This window comes from Opisthocomus hoazin, chromosome 1 (assembly GCF_030867145.1).
Source record: "Opisthocomus hoazin isolate bOpiHoa1 chromosome 1, bOpiHoa1.hap1, whole genome shotgun sequence".
NCBI classification, from domain to species: Eukaryota; Metazoa; Chordata; class Aves; order Opisthocomiformes; family Opisthocomidae; genus Opisthocomus; species Opisthocomus hoazin.
This window is the reverse complement of record NC_134414.1, coordinates 50,960,391-50,981,718: the sequence shown is the minus strand read 5'-3', so window position 1 is coordinate 50,981,718 and position 21,328 is coordinate 50,960,391. Positions and strand designations below refer to the sequence as shown.

At 44.0% G+C, this 21,328-nt stretch overlaps 1 protein-coding gene across 1 annotated transcript; it reads left to right on the top strand.

Annotated features, from left to right (window-relative positions):
* Window positions 1–1,048: 1,048 nt before the first annotated feature.
* On the top strand, window positions 1,049–16,911 carry FBXL3 (F-box and leucine rich repeat protein 3). The gene is made up of 5 exons (XM_075423273.1): window positions 1,049–1,193; window positions 5,789–6,152; window positions 8,436–8,558; window positions 11,657–11,828; window positions 15,960–16,911. The coding sequence occupies exons 2-5, from the start codon at window positions 5,790–5,792 to the stop codon at window positions 16,601–16,603; spliced, it is 1,302 nt and encodes a 433-aa protein (XP_075279388.1). The 5' UTR covers window positions 1,049–1,193; window position 5,789; the 3' UTR covers window positions 16,604–16,911.
* The last annotated feature ends 4,417 nt before the right edge of the window (window positions 16,912–21,328 follow it).

The window sequence follows — 21,328 nt, the reverse complement described above, 5'->3', positions numbered from 1 at the left end:
AGCACCCAGAATCAATCACAGAAGGGTAGGGGTTGGAAGGGACCTCTGTGGGTCATCTAGTCCAACACCCCTGTCGAAGCAGGGTCACCTACAGTAGGTTGTAGAGGACTTTGTCCAGGTGGGTCTTGAATATCTCCAGAGAAGGAGACTCCACAACCTCCTTGGGCAGCCTGTTCCAGTGCTCCATCACCCTCAGAGGGAAGAAGTTCTTCCTCATGTTCAGACAGAACTTCCTCTGCTTCAGTTTGTGCCCATTGCCCCTTGTCCTGTCGCTGGGCACCACTGAAAAGAGCTTGGCCCCATCCTCCTGACACCCACCCTTGAGATATTTGTAACCATTTATAAGGTCCCCTCTCAGCCTTCTCTTCTTCAGGCTGAACAAGCCCAGCTCCCTCAGCCTCTCCTCGTAGGAGAGATGCTCCAGTCCCCTCACCATCCTTGTAGCCCTCCGCTGGACTCTCTCCAGTAGCTCTTCATCTTTCTTGAGGTGGGGAGCCCAGAACTGGACAGAGTGCTCCAGAGGCCTCACTAGGGCAGTGTCGAGGGGAAGGAGAACCTCCCTCGACCTGCTGGCCACACTCGTCTTAATGAGGACGGCCCGCCGGGCCCACGGAGCGCCCATCGCTTGCTGCCTCCGTTACGCTCCTTCCCCAGGCCGGCCTGACGCCGGGCTCCCAGGTTACTGAGGCTCTGTCGGCGACGGAGACGCAGCTCCTCTGCCGGCCTCACCCCCGCGATTTCCGTCCGAGACCTCGCTCCTTCTCCCGCCCGCCGAACACCTGGCGGTGCCGCCTCAGGGCAGCCCGGCGAGGCGCACACCGCAGCGGGAAGAGGACGGGCGGGACCGGGCGGCGCGAGCCGCCGCCGCCGCGGTTCCGTGGCCGCGGGGCGGCCATTACGGCGGTCGGCCCGCCCCCGCCGCCTCGCCTCGCTAGCGCCGCCTCCCGCCTCACCGCCTCTCAGCCCGCCCGCCGCCATTTTGCCTGGTGCGCGTCGCTTCCGCTGCTGGGAAGTAAACAGAGGGGGGGGGAGGGAGGGACGGAGGGAGAGGAGGAGCGGCGCCGGCGGGACGGGACAGCCGGGCGGAGAAGACGCTGGGGTCGGCTGCGGTGGACAGAGCTGATGCGGCCGGGGCGGAGGCGCCAGCGCGGTCCGAGTCCCGGTTAATGCGAAGCTCAGCAGGGAGCCGCCAGGTGAAGGGGCTGGAAGGGGGCGGGCGGCGGCGCAGGACCTTCCTCTGGAGCCCGGCTGCGCTGGCGGGGCTGGGAGGAGGAGGGGGTCCGGGCAGCGGGGCGGCAGGGCCTGGGGCTCTGCCCGGGAGCAGGCCGCCCGCCCGCGGTCTGCCAGAGCCCCCCCGCGCCCCGGGCCGGGCCGGAGGGAGCCGGCCCTGAGGCGAAGCTTCTGCGGGCGCGGCGGGGCTTACAACCGGCCCTCGCTGTCCCTGGAGCATCGCTGCCTCGCAGCCTGCTCGTAAGGACGGCGACAGACTGTGAGTCGCTCGGTGTTGTCAGCGGAGCTCGGTGCTGGCGGCGGTCAGGGGCTCGGCGTGCGCCTGGGCCGCCCCCTCCCTCAGCCCGGTCCCCCCTCAGCGTTGTTTCTGCCCCAGCCTTGCTCCGGGTGTAAGGCAGCGCAGCGAGCTCCGTCAGGCTTCTTCCAGGGAGAGCGTTGTCAGCAGGGTGTAAACAGCCGGGCACGGTTGTTTGGGGGTGTTTTTTGTTTTGTTTTTGGTTTTTTTTGAGCTGCCATTGCGTTCTGCCTGCACCTGACTCGGCGATAAAAACAGTGTCAAGCGTGTGCCTCGCTCCTCCTCCTGCCCGGAGACCGGACTGTGTGGTTGTGGCTGAGCCTGGCTGGGTTGCACCCAGGTGCCAAGCTCGGAACACCGGGTGCTGAACCGAGTTGTTATGACAGGTTGAGAAATTTACGTAGGAAAACAGAATCACAGAACGGTAGGGGTTGGAAGGGACCTCCGGGGATCATCCAGTCCAACCCCCCTGCCGAAGCAGGGTCACCTACAGCAGGCTGCACAGGACCTTGTCCAGGTGGGTCTTGAATGTCTCCAGAGAAGGAGACTCCACAACCTCCCTGGGCAGCCTGTTCCAGTGCTCCGTCACCCTCAGAGGGAAGAAGTTCTTCCTCATGTTCAGACGGAATTTCCCATGCTTCCATTTGTGCCTTGTCCTGTCGCTGGGCACCACTGAAAAGAGTCTTGAGGAGTCAGATTTTGAACCAAGTTGGTGCAACAGGTTGAGAAATTTACTTGGGAAAACCTTGAGGATTCAGGCGTCCTGATTTCACATGTCCTTCTGTCCTGGTAGAGTTGGGGGTTCTTTCTGTTGGGGGTTGTTTAGTTGGGGTTTTTTCCGCTCCTTTCTGTCAAGATCTTAGATTTTAGAGGGAATTACAGAAGCAATTTGGAAAAACTGATCAGCAATGTGTCTCCTGAGTGTGCCAGGGAGAGTTAAAAGCAAGATTGATGGGTCAGACCTTACAAGAAGTGATAAACGATCATTGTTTGGAAAACAGGTTGTAGCTATACAGTAACATGCCAGCATGGAGTTTAGCATCAGTGTCTTCCTCGTGGAAAAGTTACTTCCGTTGGCCTTGGATTTGAAGTGGTTGCATCTTCAGACTATCAAATATGTAAACCGAAGTGAACTGAACTGCCTAATTGCATTTGCCTGTTCCTATATTAAGTTTGCAGGAAGGTTTACTCTCTTATGCAGCCTTATTTTTTTAATAAATAACTTTTAGGTGACTCTGGAAACTTCTGTAGGCAAATCTGCATTCTTTCAGTTTTGTATTTGTTTTATTGTTAGCCATGTTAAGAGATTGAAACTAGTTATGTTCTTAAAAAGCTATTCTAATACTTCAAATTCTGAAACAAGACGACAAAAATTAGATGAACAAATGCATTAGAAGTTAGATGACAAAACAGTCATCTAATTCTTAAGATCATATTTTTTAGTCTTGACCTTAGACTTTTTTTTCTCTTCGGAAAAAGTTCCACAAGGAAGTATTTTTGTAAACGTGATTACTCTCTCTTTTCAATTACAGGAGCATCCGAGATGTCAGTAACAAAAAAAGTTGCCTGGGAATGTCTTTTCCCATCCCCTATTTTTCAAGCCATGGTACTTAGAACACATAGCGTCTTATTTTCCTGGTAGACTGTGACCTGAAATTCAGCCTCGGTGTAGCTCTAGCGATGGTTGTATTGTCTATTTTCTTCGTTGGCTGTCTGTAAAAACTTGGGATAGTACCCCACAACTTCAGCAGTGGGTTTTGATTTGTAACCAGCCTATATTAACAACTTGGAACTCATGAAACTTAGCTCAGAGGCACGACTTGGAAGTGGGCTGTTGATGACCTGGTCTACTTCTGTCAGCCATGTTCAGAGGTTATTTTTCCAGCTGAAAAATTTGTACAGTTTTGTCAGTGGCAGCTCACTCCTGGTCTTATATTAAAAAAAAAAAAAAAAAGTGTCAGATCTAGTGCTTGCGTCTTTGAAAAGATCACTTACAATAAATTTGCTGTGTTTGTGAATCAGCTCTACTGTATGTGCACAATAGCCCTTATTAATGTGACCCCCTGATGCAGTGATAAAGGCAGCATACATAACTAGAAAATTTAGGCACGTGTGTTACCTTATTACCTGATTAGCAAAAGATGAGGCAAGATCTTTGTGAAGGAGGACTTGGAAAGCCAAGTCGTAACAGTGACCTTGTGTAGTTTTTTGGAGATTAACAAAAGATGGCTTTGGAAAGACTTAAAGACGTCAAACACGCTGTCCCAAATTTGTCAAGTGAATAGCTTGCACATGGTAATTGCTTGCTATATCCTGCTTGTTTGGAGTATCTGTTTAGTCTAAACTTTAAAGGAATGTTGCATTTCAGCCTGGTTTATTACAAATAATGTTCTTGGACTATGCTTAGTAGTTATCTCGGACACAAACATCACAGGTTTGCAGTGGATTTGTTAATCTAGTTCTTGATTTGTTTTAAGTGATACGATTTTCACAATGGCAAAATGCAGTTCCTTCATCTTTTTGTGAGTTGCAGGTGGTTCTAAGTCACCATTCATTTTTCTTGCTTTTCCTCTCTACATGTGAAGTTGGTGGCTGGGCAGCAGAACTCTCTCAGGTGGAAAGCTTGTTTCAGCACAGGAGTCATGTTTTGCATAGTCAGGAGCTGTGAATCACAGTAGTTTAGGAAGCGAGCAGAGATTTTTGCCCAGTAGTGTTTTTATCTTATGCTTGCTCCCAAGTGCTACTGGGATTAAAAAATTAAATCAAAAAAAATCAAGAGACAAATTCTATTCATCAGTCTTTCATGACAGTATGTTCAGGTTTGTTTACATCATTTTATGAGTAGCCTCAGTCCTTAAGTGATGGCTTGCATTTGTCATGCAAGTAGGTGGGATTGAAGTGTGTAAAAGATAGGTGAGGAGATGCTGGCTTTGGTAAAATAATCTGTGATGTGTTGGATGAGTTGATGTGTATCTAGCGTATTACACTTTGTTTTAAAAAAGACTTCTAGACTTTTACTTAACTGCAGTACATAGTGGGGAAAGTTAATTGTCCAGGTCCCAAATGGACTGGGCATATGATAGCCTTACTGTGTGTAGCACAGTTTCACTGTGTATGAAGTCCGTGTTTATCTTACAGAAATCGGGGGGGGCTGGGGGATGCTTATACAGATCAAGCCCATCCCCATGTAGTTTAGTGTGAGGTCTCATTCGTAGTCCTTTAGGACGTGATGTGCATCACATTGAGGCTTTTAAAAATAAATGATTGGATGCTAAATTCGGTTGTAAGCTGGCACGTACAAAAGGACACACTTTGACCAAAACCCAGTGCTAGATTTATTTCAGATGTATGTAGTAGTGGGGGTATTTTTCCTCTCTAATAATGTAATAAAAGGTAGAGCTTGTGTAAGTGAGACCACTATGGAAGACATATATGCTACTGAGTGTGAGATAGCAAGTCTGAGGCAGAAGGATGAATTTAATATGATTTTGAAGAAAGTTTGCTGACTCTTCTGTAAACTGTTTGGTGGGTTGAAACTTCCATTCTGTTACTGGAAATCTTTCATAATCCCCATTTACTAGTTAGTTGGAAAAACAAAGGCCCAGCAATGTTCGTGATGAAGTATGTTTTTAAGGATACTAATTTAACATAGATGCATAATAAAGTAACCTGTTTTAATAAATAAATAAATAAGGTTCTTCCTCTCTGGGATTAATAATTAATTTGACAGATAAATCTGCAAGATACAATGCCTGCAAACATGCGTACATTCATTATTTACTTTCTTGCCTGACTTTTGCCTTTCACAGTTTCAAATGCTGTTTCTGGTAAATAGGACAGGGCAGCAGTATGAATGTCAGTGTTCACAAAATTGTTTAGAAGAATATCTTCCCATTAGTAGGCAAGCAGAGTGACAATCAACAAAGCAGTAAAACAAATCAGGTTGAAATTCTTCTCAAAACCAAAAATGAAACACTGAAAGGAGAGTGACTGTTATAAATGGATTGGCACTGTTAGTGATTAAAGAAGTAATATTAATGATACTTTTTAAATGATAATGATGATGTTATTTTTAGACTACCACTTCAAATTCATTTTTACTTGGTTTTTTTTCCCCTCATGTAGGGGAGGAAAAATACTCTGCAAAAGTGTGGTTACAGAAAACATGCTTTTTCACCTCCACAGTTTTCTACTGATACTGTTCTTCTCAGCTCTGTTACGTTTACAAAACATATAGAAAAATTTTTTGTATTATTTTTATAGAATGAAACGAGGAAGGAAAACTAATGAGGCCAGCAGCAGTTCATCTGAAGAGGCAACCGAGAAAGAATCCAAGAGACACAAGGCTGTAGACAAGAAAGGGGCGGTTGCGCAGAGTCCTGACTGGGCGAACCTGCTGCAGGACATCATCCTGCAGGTGTTTCAGTACTTGCCCCTTCTGGATCGTGCTCATGCGTCGCAGGTCTGCCGGAGCTGGAACCAAGTGTTTCATATGCCTGATCTCTGGAGGTGCTTCGAGTTTGAACTGAATCAACCAGCTACGTCTTACTTGAGGGCGACGCATCCTGAACTAATCAAGCAAATAATAAAGAGGCATTCCAACCACCTGCAGTATGTAAGCTTCAAGGTAGTGTATTTTATAGGCTTTTTAAAAGTAATTTTATAAAAATAAAAGCATTTCGTAAACTTGGTTCTTTTTTTTTTCCATTTTATTCAGGATGTTGTAAGGAAGTATCTCTGATACTTCTGAGACAGTTTTGATGGTTCATCTATATAAATATCAAAGCATGAGAAGTATGATTTAATTAATGTCAGCAGTCAAAATACTGATGATGAGATAACTGACAATTGTGATCAAAACATTTTAACATGCTGAGAATTAAAGAACATAGCTAAGTGTTAGGAAAGTCTTATGAAAAGGGCTTATTTTTGTGACTAGGATTGTCAATTATCATAGAATCACAGAATGCTTTGGGTTGGAAGGGACCTTTAGAGCTCATCTAGCCCAGCCCCCTGCACTGAGCAGGGACATCTTCCACTAGACCAGGTTGCTGAGAGCCCTGTCCAGCCTGGCCTTGAAAGTTTCCAGGGATGGGGCCTCCACTGCCTCTCTGGGTAATCTGTTCCAGTGTGCATCTAAAAAGAAATGTGGCAGCTCTCAGTGCGGTAAGCCTGGTTTTCAGGTCTAGTATACTGAAGAAATGGGTTCTCTAAATGGGCATGTAGACATGGGGGTTATCTCCCAGTTTGCTTATTTACTTGTATATATTTTCAGGACCAAAACATGGGATAACAGTTCTGAGTGTAGCTTTTCATTGCCTTAATTTCATTAGGTGGGTTTTTTTTGTTTGTTTGGTGTTTTGGTTTTGGTTTGGTTTTTTTTTTTTGCCATGTAGCAGCTGCTTAGAATTCTGCCTCAGCGAGCAGGCAGAATACTTCAGTTCTGATGCTACTGTACCTGTGGACACCTGTCTCAGAATTATGCTTGATCAAGATGCATAAATTGAGCATTTTCCCATTTCACATGCTGTAGGGAGTTGAATCTGATATTCGCAGTTAGAAAATGTCTAAGGCACAAGGAGTGACTTTGGTACTACTAGTAAGCAAGTAGTAGTTTTAGTACTAAATTGTATGGAATTACCCCCGTATGGCATTTTCTCAGCACAGCTGCATTTCCGTTAACTGGAAAAGCACATGGCATTTGCACAGGATGGTGTATCTACTGATTGTGCTTGGCTGAGAAATACCATTTGGTCAGAATTGGCTTTGTTAACATCATGGAGTTATCTTCAGCAGATGAAAACCTTTAACATTGGCCTACGTATTCCCTGTATTTTGGAAGGGTGCCTTGAAGCAGTCATGGCTGCGTGTGTGTCAGCTTTGTGACAAATTTGAAAGGGAAAGTACTTCTGCAGCAAGGTGGACGTAGTAGTTGTTTGTTTCTGAGAGAAACGGTCAGAGTGTGGGTAGCTGAGGCACCCCTGCCTGATGTGTACTGCTACTGCTTGATACAGTACAGATGTAAACTGGTTATCACAAGGTTTGCAGGGTTTTTATCAGTGTCCAAGTAAAGAACGATTATAGCAGTGTTGGAATTGCCTTCCAGTGTCTGTCTCCAGTCTACGTTGCCTTGCACCAGATGTTTTTGAAGGATTTCAGATGCCCTTCACTGGCGGGGTGATACCCCTGTCATCTCTTGCACGTGTCCCTTCAGTTGTCCTTCAGTGTTGTGGAACTGTTGACTGCTGTATATAAGGGGTCATTCAGAAAGCACATCTGAGTGCTGGGGGAAATTCACTGGAGGCACATTAGGTGGCTCAGTTGAGAAACAAGCTGATGAATGAAGATTTTTTTTTTTTTTTTAGAGTATCCATTGCATATCTGTTGTGGTATTAATGATGAAGGCCCAGTCATATGGGTTCACATGATAATGCCCGTAACTCTCCAGCAGCTCTGTGTTAGGAGCTGAGTCACCATAAAAGGAATCAGCTTTTTCACATAGTAAAGGGTTTATAGAATTCCTGTATTTCGATAAGGGAGAATGTAAAGAGGGAGGTGGGATAGGCTCTGGGCCTATCATCTGGTTCCCAGGTGAACCTGTAGTTGCTTATTATTTGATGTGGATGAAATACCTTGGATCAAACGGTTTAGCTGCCCCTTCAGCATGCTATATTTTACCACAGTGTTTAGGAGAGTGGTAAATTCATAGAAAATTGTCTTGGACTTTTTTGGGGGAGAAAAGGAGGACATTGATGGATTCCCAGTGAAGTGTTTTGTGGGTTTTTATGACATCACATTTCAGAAGGTAAAGTGAAAAAAAAGTGGAAGTATATCTGCTCTACTCTGCTTTTTCATAAAGAGCGTGTTTGATGCGGTGTGTTCTGAACCAGTAAATCTGTTTTGGTTTAAGGTGGACAGTAGCAAGGAATCTGCAGAAGCGGCTTGTGATATTTTATCGCAGCTTGTGAATTGCTCGCTGAAAACACTTGGGCTAATCTCAACTGCCCGGCCAAGCTTCATGGATTTACCAAAGGTATTTTAATATGTCTGGTTTTCTATAGCAAAAATTGTAGTAGTTCATACAGTATGTCTACAACTTTGTGAAAAGTTTTATTGTAAGAATATGAGTCTTTGGTAAAGAAGACTTTGTTACTGGGGACTACTAAAGGGAGGAACAGAGATGTTGTACTAAGATGGATAAAGTTTCACTCATTCTCTGTATCATGTGAGAACTTAGTCCTGACCTTGTTCTTCCAAGTCCTCCTGTCTGTTCACCTCAGTGTAATACTGGGCAACATGATGCAAGTCAGGAGGCTAGACGATTCCTGTCTGTGTAATTGTGCTGTGGGACTCGGGGGGGTGTTCAGGAGAAGACTGTAGTTGAATGAATGGGAGTGTTTTATCCATGTGGACTTGCTGTAGGGATTATATTGTCCTTGAGCTCTCTTTAGAAAGTGATAGGGTCATGGTGTTCAATATTTTGTGTTGTGCAGTCAGGTGTCGGATTCTTAGGCAAAGTGCACTGAAATTTCTGAAATTCTGTGTCAGACTTTTACCTTGCATGTTTACCAAAAATCAGATTTTGTTGGAAGACAACAAATCTGTTATATGTTCTTCTAAACAAGAATTCCTGCTAGTGAAGTAGAAATGCGCTGTTGCTGAGGAGCAGGAGAGTGGTTGGGGTTAACCTGGGCCGCTTGTTCTCTGGCAGTGATATCTGGGATGTCTCGCAGCCTCAGTTCTTGAATCCAGTCCAGACGTGCGTGAAGGGCCAGTTACAACTAGAGTATTATCTGGATCGCGGTGATGTCATTGCCAATGATGGCAGCAAGGACGAGGAAGAAGTAGGGCCAGCCTCGGGAAAGGAAGTAGGCTACAGGGTTTAAGCAAGGTTAGCTACAGAAGGATTACCAATTACTGTCCTTGGCAGTGATCACAGCCACGTCATGTAGTCCACTTGAATATGTATTTTTAATGCTTAATTTTCAAAGAGGCTTTCCAGATCTTTCAATAGTTTTGGTATGGTTTTTTTTTCTTTTTAAATGTGCTTTGAGATATGACTATAAAAAAACCTGATCATAGTGAAAGCAATCCCCAGTCTTAGCGTGTTAGCAATACTTTGCCCTTTCAGCTCTTGCATACTGTATTATTTCTTAATCTGAATGCTATTTTAGATCTCTTACTTAGTTTTCACTGGAAGGATATGTTATGGTTCTGTTCAGCTTGCTGAATGATTATTTGTAATTGTTCACGCTATGGTCTTACTGAGCTTCAAGGCTTCTAACATACAGGCTTCCTCTTTTTGTTCCTAACAGATTCACATGTGACCTTTTAAAAATATGTTCAAAATGAGCTAAAATTAACTCTAAGCATAATTTGCCTTTTGATATTTACCACCCCAGTAATAATGTCACCAGCATATGTTATCACCGGCAGTGATTTTTAAAGAATAGAACTGGACCATGAACAAGTTCTTGTGGGAAGCTGTTAGTAACAGGCCCATTGGATGAGAAGCAGGCAAAGATGAATGGAACTGAAAAATGGTTAATGCTACACAGTTGTGTGCTGGTTGTTTTGTTTTTTAATCGGGCTGTATAGGAAGTCTGAACTACTTTGCATTATCTTCACTGACGCTCTTCTGATTACAAGTAACGTGACATCTGGCAAATATCTGTAAATCACATTTTGCTTTGTGTTGCCTAGTCTTTTCACTAAGCACATTCTACATAAACCTTTTAAAGCATCATGCTTCAGGCTAAGTATGTGGCAATATTCAAAAGACATTAAATTACCAGCTTTTACTTTTGGGGCTATTGCCTGTTTTCCATTAGCTCTTCAAACTGCGGTTTCAAGTTACCTGTCTTTGCCTTTCTATTGAACAGCCACCTTAGTGAAGGGAATTATATTTTAAATACAGAGGTTAAAAAAACAATACTAACACTTCCAGAATACAGAATGGAAATACTATTAAAGCACCTTTCTTCTTCAGGATATAACATATAATCAGTGTGTTGTCACTGTAGTTGGGAGTGGTCCCTAACGCCAAAATGCCTAATGCTTCTGATTTGAACTTGAAGTTTCCATTTCCATGAACTGACTTTGCCAGTTAATGTTAGTGTGAAAATATTAATTTCTGTTCTAAATGTAATTGTGTGTGAGTTTTAGCAAAAACCACAAGCTGTCACAATCAGAATGAGCAAATACTATTGCCAGGCCTTCTCTCGTGTAACTGTATTCAGGATTCTGCATGTGCCTGTGGCTCAGAGTGAAACAGCATTGAAATCAAAGTAGCAGGTAATATTATGGAATACTTAATGCAGTGCATGCAGTTCTAAAGTCTTCAGTCAGTCGTGTAAGAAGTCATAAAGATAAGCTAATTACTCACTTCACACCACCAATGATTTCTACAAGTGCTGCTGTGTCTGCTCCTTAGTCTCTGTTTCTCAGGGTATCCTAGGCTCTCTCCTTACCGGTAATTTTCAGTGGTTACATAAAAATGCTGAGGAGCAACCTTGAGCATTGCGCCTACGTTATCTGTGCTGCTTAATAGGTAATTAATTGATGACCGGCTCTTTGGCTCTGGACTGCGCCAGTTAGCTTTCCAAGGCGACTCAATTCAAACACTAAATACTCTGCGTGGGTGGGAGGCAGGCAGTAGCGTCGTTTGGCTTTGACACGTCCTGACAGTACAGGGTGGCCACTCTTGGCTGTGTTTGCATCTCACCCGTGCAGCACAACTCACCACGTGGGAATTCCTGTTCTAGAACATGCTTCTTCTAGAGTGCAACTTGTAAATTATCGTAAAAGTAGGGCTTCTAGGCTTTCTTTTTGCTCACGGTCATCCTACAGATTTAAGTTTGTGTAGTGGATTTTCCTGGGTCGGGTTCTTGATTTATGTTTAATGTTAGACATTCTGATTTGCCAAATAGATAGACTGATAGCAAAAAATTGCTATAATTCCTCTACTTAAAAATATGTTGATTTTAATACTAATTTTTAATTATGCAATATCAAAAGAATGCTTTTTCAGCAAATGTTGTCCATAAGTAAAAGAAAACTAAGACTGCTGTGTACAGTCATTGAGATTTTTATTTCAGATGCTACTGTTTCATTTAAACTTTTTTTTTCCAGTCTCACTTTATTTCTGCACTGACAGTGGTGTTCGTAAACTCCAAATCCCTCTCGTCACTGAAGATTGACGATACGCCAGTAGACGATCCATCTCTCAAAGTGTTAGTGGCTAACAACAGTGACACTCTCAAACTGTTAAAAATGAGCAGTTGTCCTCATGTTTCTCCAGCTGGTAAGCTACTGTGTTTTGGTTTGTTTGGGGTGGTTGTTTTTTTTTTAATGTATGCATTAAATTCTGTCTGAAACCAGTAAACCTCTGAAAAAATAGGGGTAGGTCACTGAATAAAATACTAGTGCAACTGGTTGTCAGTCCATCCATCCCACCACTTGCAGAGTGACTACTGAGTTAATAATAAAATAGTGCATGTCCGTTCTGGGCCAATAACTAATCTCCTGTGGAACTGAAGAAGAGTGTGTACTGACTTGATAGTGCACTACTTCTGCACTGACTATTTAAGTCTGCCAGTATAATTAAGCTTTTTGGAATGCAAGTTCCTTTTCTGCAGTTCGTTACATATGGGGTTTGAGTGTTGCAGTGTCATGGATTATGAAGATGCTGGTTTAGTCATTCTGAAAGAAAGCAGTTTAATCTTTTGCTGGAAAGTAAGTACAAGTGCAGACAGCATCAACAAAGGGGAGAGGAGACTGAGCCATGCAGAACTTCTGCCATTACCAAACGTACCTCATTAACACTCAGAGTGTGTTTGCAGCAAGAATGAAGCCAGCTCGTATCAGAATGAAATCACTCAAGACTGTTGAAGTTCATAGAATTACCGTTTGTGGAAGATTTATGCAATGCATAGCAAGTTTAAGATTGATTCACAGCCTATCAACTTAACACTTAGTTTTTCACTGAGTAATGGAAGAGGAGTTATAAATGAGATGCTGGCAACTTAGTTAAAATTTCTCTTCTGAGGATAAGTAGAAACTACTGGAGCCACTATGGCTTTCTTCATGCAGATACCCAATATTTACAGTTGCAATGTATGTTATATGTAAAATTCAGCAGCAGGATTCCTAATCTGTGGGGGGAATGATGCTGTAGCAGAGGGCATGTTGCTGTAGTTATAACAAAGAAAACGCAGACTTAATACCTTTTGGAGGTGTAGCTCTCAGACAAAACCTTGTGTTTGGTTTTGTATAAAGAAGTCCTGGAAAGGCGGGTGTGTTTTGCAGCGGATTTGTCCAGCAAAGCATTCACTAGTGTGTTAACTGGAATGTTATTTCCTACAGAGCTTTGTAATTGTAGGTAGGGGGTTGTTTAAATTAGCTTGAATGACTTTTTTGTGACTTAAAATTTTATTTGAGAATCCTTGTGTTGGAGAAGTACAGGAGCCAGGATGTGCCTTTTAGGAGGAATAGGCTCCAGCAATCATTTGTAGCTAGGCAAAGAGAGTAATTTCCTTGAACTTGGATCCAAGAGCAACCTGTCAGCTCTAGCAGACTTTGCTGGCTTGTGGCTAATGCTTTCTAGAAGATGTTTTGGAGAATCATACGCTTGGTAATTTGGGAGAGGCTTTACGAAGTTGTTTGATGTATTCTGTTTGATATGTCTTCTGCGATGTTTTGAATTGAAGGAACAGTGGGCAAGAAATGGCAACGCCCGTTCAAGGAACAAGGAACACAACTACTGTTGTCCTTCGTGGAGTGGAGGTGAACAGAATGGGATCAGATGCGTTAGTCACAAAGCCAGAGAGTGCTAATGACAGGAGAATTTGATTGCTTAATTCAGGTATGGGTGTTCCCCGAGACGGAGAAAAAAGTGGAACAAGAGAAAGGAGCTGGTATGTGGATAGTTATAATTAGCAGGTTGCTATAAACGTGGAAAAACTTTAACTGAACCGAAAAGGCCATGAGTTCTGCAAAGCTGATTACTCTTAGATGCACTTAAAATGGTATAAGGTGCCTTCAGATTGCCGCTGGGGAGGGGGAAATGTTCATTTACTGGATTAGTTCTTAAGAAATTTGGTAGTGAAGGACACAGAACAGTAACGCAAGTAGTGCAAGAGAAACTCCACTACTGCAGGAATAAAGGAAAAAGATTGATATCAAACTGTGAATTGCTTCCAAGGAATGCTTTTGTGTTAGAACTGCAACAGTACCTTGTAAGAAAAAAAAAAAAAAGGTTCTTTTTAAATCCACCTTGATGTGCTGTTTATTACCTGAAATCTTAGCTGTTGGAGCGGAGGGAGCTGAAAGCATTTCTGTGAAGGCTGTGGTTCTGCTCTTCTTTGGGGGTAGGAAGGCTGCTTCTCTTCGAATGGGAAGGCAAGGGAGAAGAGTGGCCATGGGGTGTCTCTGCACCAGCACTTCAGTAGAGGGATGTTTTCGATGCAGATCTGTGCTGTGTGATATCAAAGTGATTTACCTCTGGGTAAAGGCAGAGGCAGTGCCTGGGGACATTCTGTGAGTGTGTCACTTGCCGCAGGAGCTCCAGGCGGGCCCTGCAGTAGCTGCCGAGGCTGTGTTCGTTGTCAGCTCTGTGTGCAGGATGCACCATTTCATTGCCAGTGTGTGATGCAGGTATCCAGTGCCGGACTCCTCAGAGAGCGCAGCAAGTCGAACCTCAGTTCTTGCCTTTTTGCCCTGCGCTAGTCAACGATGTGCCCTTACAGTTAGCAAAGATTGTTATCTGAAGGGTGGCAGTCTGGGTAAGAGGCTGGTTTAGATGCTAAATTTGTGGCAGGTTGTTTTCTGAAACTGTGTAGTGATGAGACTCTGTTTAAAATATTTCGTGTGTCAACAGACCCTAGGTATTACGAAGCAGCATGCCGGAGTCTGCTTAAATGGTGTGGTCAGAGTAGCTGTTGCAAGAGTACGGCTGTGAGAATAACTGTTGGTTATGATTTAAGGACAGGAAAGGACCTCTGGAATGTGTAGAAGGTACACAGAAGTTTGTTATACTTAGTTATTCTAATTTTGTACTCCAATCTTAAAAAGGGGGGGGGTGTGGAAATTCCATATTTTCACTTCATCTTGGAGCCCATCCCCTCCTCCACGAAGGGAATAAGGAGTATGCTTACATATATAAGCTGTTTTTACAGGAAATAGCTGCAATAAGACTTGGGTTAAAATTCTGTCTACCTGAATTCTGCCTTTTTTAATTCAGCTAACAAAACTTTTATATTTGAAATGACAGTATTTGATGTAGCTAGAAAAGCTCGTGATGCACATGTTCCTGCAGTTCCTCAGGTGGAAAATACATACTTTTTTTGGTGTATATATTAATGCAATATTTTTACAGTATTTTTTTTTAAGAAGGTGATTTTAGGCTCAGTATAGGCTTCTCTTTTGGCTTTAATAAGTGCATCTTAAAATAACTGCTGCCTTTCTGTATTTCTTCCCATTGTTTCAAAGCTGTAACGCATTGAGCTCAGGTTTTTCGGTTCCGTACTAAATGCTGTGTTCTCATCTCCTCTATTAATGGAAAGACCATATCCTGAATTCCACACAGTTTTCTGGGTCACATGAAATGCAGAGGACTGTGTGCTTTTCTTAGTGCCTTTTTTAAGTACTGTTACCACTGGTACCGTTGCTTGTATCTGCAGATAGGGTGAGTGGAAACCTTACAGACTGAACTGAATTCTTTTCGTTAATGTCTCTGTCTTCCCTGAGCAGCAGGTCATATTGATGCATTAAAGGGAGAGTCTGCAAATGACTGTGCTAGGAATTACTGCTCCGGATTTTTAGTGTTTTCCTTCTTTTTGCTGTTGCTTTTCCAAATTTATATATTTATACTTTGCTAGAAAGAACAAATACTGACAGCAGCAACTTCTTTATTTACTTAAAATCTGGTATTCATTTCATGTTTGCTTTCCTCAGGTGACAAATTCTGTTCGTGGCTGCTTTGTCAGGCACAGAGGGGGGCAGCAGTTCTTCCAGAGCAGGCTAGGGAAATACTTTTATTATGAGTAAGCCCCTTTTGCAAAAATGAAGTTGTGTTTGTGTGGCCTTACAAGAGGGCAGAACAGTCCGAGTCTGCTTTTTGTCTGTTTGTCACACGAGAATCAAATCCCACGGGGACGTATTCCAGTGCAGCATGTTAACTTCTTTGTTTCCCTGGCGAAACAGCGACGTCGTCACGTGGTGTACGTGTGTCTTACAACGTGGGTGCAAAGAAGTCACCAGGCCGTGCTCATGTGAAAAAGATGCATAGTCTGGTTGTCCAGCACGATGTTGGTTTGGTGTTAGGTGTTGATTGCATGTTGAAATACGTGGTCTTATACCTAAACAAACACGTTTCGTGTTCGGTTCTTCATGTGTTTATCTGGGTAACCCCTTTCCTGGTCTCCTCTTTCCCCAGGCATCCTTTGCGTGGCTGACCAGTGTCACGGCTTACGGGAGCTGGCGCTGAACTACCACCTGCTGAGCGACGAGCTGCTGCTCGCTTTGTCTTCGGAAAAACACGTCCGGTTAGAACACTTGCGCATTGACGTCGTCAGCGAAAATCCTGGACAGACTCAGTTCCACACGATTCAGAAGAGCAGCTGGGACGCTTTCATCAAGCATTCTCCTAAAGTGAACTTAGTAATGTACTTTTTCTTGTACGAGGAAGAGTTTGACCCGTTCTTTCGTTACGAAATACCCGTCACGCACCTTTACTTCGGAAGATCGGTGAGCAAAGACGTGCTGGGCCGCGTCGGGATGACGTGTCCTCGGTTAGTTGAACTGGTGGTGTGCGCCAACGGATTGCGGCCCCTGGACGAGGAGCTGATCCGGATTGCGGAACGTTGCAAGTATCTGTCAGCCGTCGGCCTCGGAGAGTGCGAAGTCTCTTGCAGTGCCTTTGTGGAGTTTGTGAAGATGTGTGGCGGTCGTCTCTCTCAGCTTTCTATTATGGAGGAAGTTTTGATTCCTGACCAGAAGTACAGCTTGGAGCAGATCCACTGGGAAGTGTCAAAGCATCTCGGTAGAGTCTGGTTCCCAGACATGATGCCCACGTGGTAAAGTCCTTAAAAGACTTCAGGGCGGATGGAATAGCACCTTAAACCCACGCTTACCATACTGCGATTTACTGTACAGGCCTATTTAATACTGTAGTTTTTACTGTAAGTTACTTCGTTGTTTGATTAGAAAATGAATTTTTCATTCAAAAATGGTTTATGAAATCCAGATTCAAAAACAGAAATCACGGATAGCTCCAAAACCCGTTTTCATCCAAACAAAAATCTGGGTTCTGGTTTAGATTTGTTCTTTTTTGTTGACAGTGACCTCAAACTTTTATGGAAATAAAAAATACATTTATAATACTGAAATGTACCTGCAAAATACCAGTTTTAATATCTTGTCCTCCTTTGATTTAGATGCTTTAGGTGATTGAACACGATCAGGTTTGATCCTAAAAAACCCCCAAACAACCCCCCCCTGAAATGGCATGCCTCTGTTGCAGGCTGTGGCACTTCTAAATCCCGTCACCTCGATGACAAGACAAAGATTATGAGTACTCAGTAGGCTGTGAATTGTACACGTTCTTTTGCATAAAAGTTATAAAAGGCAAGAGCAATACACAATAATACAGTTTAGACAATTAAAACATTACGTTTGCTACCTTATTGAACAGATTATTAGATCCATCTAAAATGTATGCAAACAAATAGTAGTGCGAGCTACCAAAAGTGGTGTGTGGTTGGTGGGGGTTTCCCCCCCCCCCATGCATTTTAATTGCTTATGGGGTCTCGGATCTGCGTCTAAACCTGTTTTAAGGTATTTTATGTCTAGCTCAGGAAGCGAAAGCATTCTGGGGAAAAATGTAGATACGTTGTATTTAAAAACATGTTGGAGTTAATGAGCTTTTCTTGCACATTAACCGGTTTTGCAGCATAGGGGTCAGATGGAGTAATGTATAGTTTATTAAATGAACCCTGCAGTGTTAGAGGTGATGATGTGGGTGTGACCGGCGTGAGACAAGAAGGTTAAAATTTGAATGGTGACCAAGAACCTTTTAACAAAATCTTAGACCTTTTGACTGCTTTCAGTTTGAGAGAAATGACATTGTAACAGTTGCTTAAGCTGTATAAACTAATTGTATACTGTAAATCTGTTTCAGAAATGTTTCTGTATAAAGTGAATGTTTGATAGATGACCATTTTGTATACCTTTAACTCAGCTAGTTTGATCACTTCATAATATTTATTATCCTAAAAGCAGTAAACTTGCGTGAGGTAGAGCAAGAGGCAAGAACTTATTTTGAATGTTTGGTAAATGGGCTTTATTAAAGAAAGTTGTTAGTCTGCAAGTGGTGTAGGCAACCTATTGGCTGCGATCTGGAGAAGGCCTGTGACTTCATTTCTTGCCGCCAACAGCCACTTTATTTTCTCTGTTCCATTTTTGATGGGTAACGCTAAAGCGTTCAGGTGGCTGCTGGATGTGTGTGAGAGGTGTGGGCAGCCGCCAGCGAGGCAGCGCCGCTCCGGCTGTGGGCTCTGTCGAGCTTGGCTGGTGGTGGCTTCTGTTCCGAGCTGTGCAGCTGGTTCTGGTAAGAAGCAGATTTTCTTCATTTCTGATTTTGGTGACGTTTAGCCAGATGTGTAGCTCAAGTGTAATACACTGATGTGCATATTTAAGTTCGTAGCTATAGTTTGAGCAAACATTGCTTGTGGACTGGACATCTTTACAGGGAAATTCTATGTTTCTGTAGAGCTTTGATTTAAAAATCGCACTTTATGACATACGAGGGTTTTGTATTAGAATTTGTTAAATTAATGCACTACTATAATTTGCTTTTATTTGTATAAAAGGTGTCAATATACTTAGTCCATAAAAGTAAAAAAAGCTCAGTGTTTTTCATGTTCTGACTCTGGGAACTGCCTGCATGATAAAGGTGGCGTGACACTGCTAATCTAAAGAGGAGATATTTTCACTGAATTAATGTGTGAAGTAATCTCAGTAGTAACGCAGCTAAAACCTCTTTGGGCCTCGACTGCTGGTGTCCTCATGCTGGCCAGGCACGCTGGCCTGTTGCTCACCGCCATGGTACTGGGAATAACCGCAAGGCGAGGCACACCCTAACTACCCAAGGCCCCTCGCTTCCGGAATTCCCCTCTCTGAAAGGCGGCGTTGTGCTTCTCGAGGACAGCGTTCCGCCAGGTCCTGAGGGCGGGAATGTGGCGGCAGCTGGAGGCTTTGTGTCTGGTTGTCACGGATTGGCTTTCCCCAGCGAGGTGACTGGCCAGCCTCGTCTGAGAAGGTCTCTGTCGGCTTGTGTTGGCTTCAGACAGCCCTTGGCAGGTGCGACACAGCATGGTGACAGTTACCGAAATGTTCAAGGACAGGAAAGTCACTTGAAAGCAGTTGTCTCTCTCTCCCACTGAAAGGCGGCAGTTTTTATACAACAAAACAATCACAGCATCCTCACCTCAAATAATTCAGCTATGAAACAAACTTCCTAGGCAAACCTATATTCTGAGTAGCTTCAGGAAAAGCTACAGTGCTCCTTTTTAGCCAATCTTGCACAATTTTTACTTTGCCTTCTACACGTGGGAACAAATGAATAATAAAAAAAACAAAAATCCATGACGGAAGTAGTAACAAGTACCACCAGACCATCATGAAGTTCACTAGAAACATGAACACGGGTGTGTCAGGTCTATAAAATTTTCCGTGGGTTCACCCTTATTTCTTGCTTTCAGAAGACGATCCAGTGTTGGCTTGGTTGGCCAGGTCTGCGTACGAGTTGTTAATGTGTGCTGGCACAAATCTTTTCGCTGGAGGCAAGTGCTACATCACTTCAGGTTTTGGATATCGAATTACTCTTGAAAGTCCTCGATGCCGAACAGCTGGGGTAGTCCTGGCCAGTTGCGCCAGCTTGCTGCGAGATGGTGGATCCAGCGTGAAAAGGTGGGTGAGGTAAGTGCAGCTGTTTACGTTAACTTGGTAGTTTCCTGCAATTCAGCTAAAGCTACAAACTTGTGAATTCCAGTGGGTTTTTTAGGGATTTTTAGTTAGCGACTTTCATTACTACTACGCAAACCGATCTACCACGTAGGTATAAATTAGCTGTATCTGTTCCAATGGTTAAAAGTTTGATGTGTGCCAAATTAATTTCCCGTGAATTTAAAGCAGAGCTCAGCTGGGCCTGTTCTATGTTTGGAGTACGCCTGACTAAAACTTTGTTACATTGCTTCAGAGAGATCTGTCTTCGTCTCCGGATGGACTAGTTGGTCGCACGTGAAGCTGTAAAAATAAGTGCTGCTGCTGCTTATATAAAACCAGAGTATTGATTTAATGAGGGAACTTGTGAAATCTTGAAGCAACTCAGAACTTCAATGTCTGTAGTTCAGACTACAAACTAAATTAATTTTCCTAAAATACAGGTGCTGTAGAAACAAGCTCCCTGGAGATACGGTTGAATAGTGCCAGAACCAGGGCAGTGAAACCACAATTTAACCTCGGATGTTCTGTGTGGCCGTCTGCGCGTCCTTTTCCATTGGGTGTCTCTTGTAGGATCACATGCGCTGCTGGCTGTCACAGTCCACGTGCTTTGAGCAGACTGTGGCGCGCCTTCTGCTCCGTCTCCCACCTGGGCTTCTGAAGATGGCATTTTCCTGCGAAATACTGAGGAACTGGGACAGCTTTGGACCTTCCAGAGAAAAATACCTGTTCCTGCCAGTCTTGCAGTATGATGGGAAGCTCGTAGTTTCCCATTTTAGGATGACCCTGCACGAAGATCAGCTGTAAAGACTCTCATGACTCCTTGGATTGTACTTTATCTGTTGGGAGTCTGGTACGGGTGTAAGGGACTCTGTGATCCAGACTGAAGTCAGTCAACTGGCACTTGGGCAGCCTTGATCTCAAAACCTGATTTAAACCTTAGTAAGGCCAGAACTTGGTGGATGCAGTATCATACCCGTTTTGCTGCTTTACCCCCAAGGAGCAACATGTAAGAGATAAAGTGCCACCACTGCACCCCGCCCCAAACAAAGGCTTGAGTGTTGGGGGGAGGTGGGGGAAAGCAGGGAGAGGGCTGATCTTCCAGTTCTGTAGCTGAAATCTCTGACAGTAAGAGAGTATCTGGGATGGAAGTCCTGGAGGCAGACCCGCTGGCTGGCTCCTTTCTTCCCTTGGAGGCCCAGGCACCCGAAAGCTGTTTTCTGCCCGCTGTAACAGCCTTAAGGCATCAGGAAGGGGCGGGCTTTAGAACATCCCTCCTCCCGTGGCCTGCAGCATCGAGCCCCTCGTGGGACCATGACTCTTACAGGTAATGTGAACCTCTGAGTTCAGTCGTTACAGGAGGTGATGCTCCATGGACTGAAAGTATGATGGCTGGTAAGGTCTATTTACACTATCTAATTTTGCTGATTTGCAACCAGCAGCTGATGGTGGGGTTTGTTTTAGACTTACAATTTAGACTCCATTGTAAGTGGAAGAGCAGAAGCCTGCTCCAGTTTTCAAGCTACTCCCTAGCTGTGGTGCCTTCAAAACCAGAAGAACCTCAGCACCACTGACACCCTCCTCAGTTACGGTACTGGAGACGGCAGCTCTCCGCACGCAGAACGTCTGTGAGGGAGCAGGCAGAAAGCATCTGTCCCAGTTGCTTCACAGAATCACAGAATCACAGAATAGTAGGGGTTGGAAGGGACCTCTGTGGGTCATCTAGTCCAACCCCCCTGCCGAAGCAGGGTCACCTACAGCAGGCTGCACAGGATCTTGTCCAGGCGGGTCTTGAATATCTCC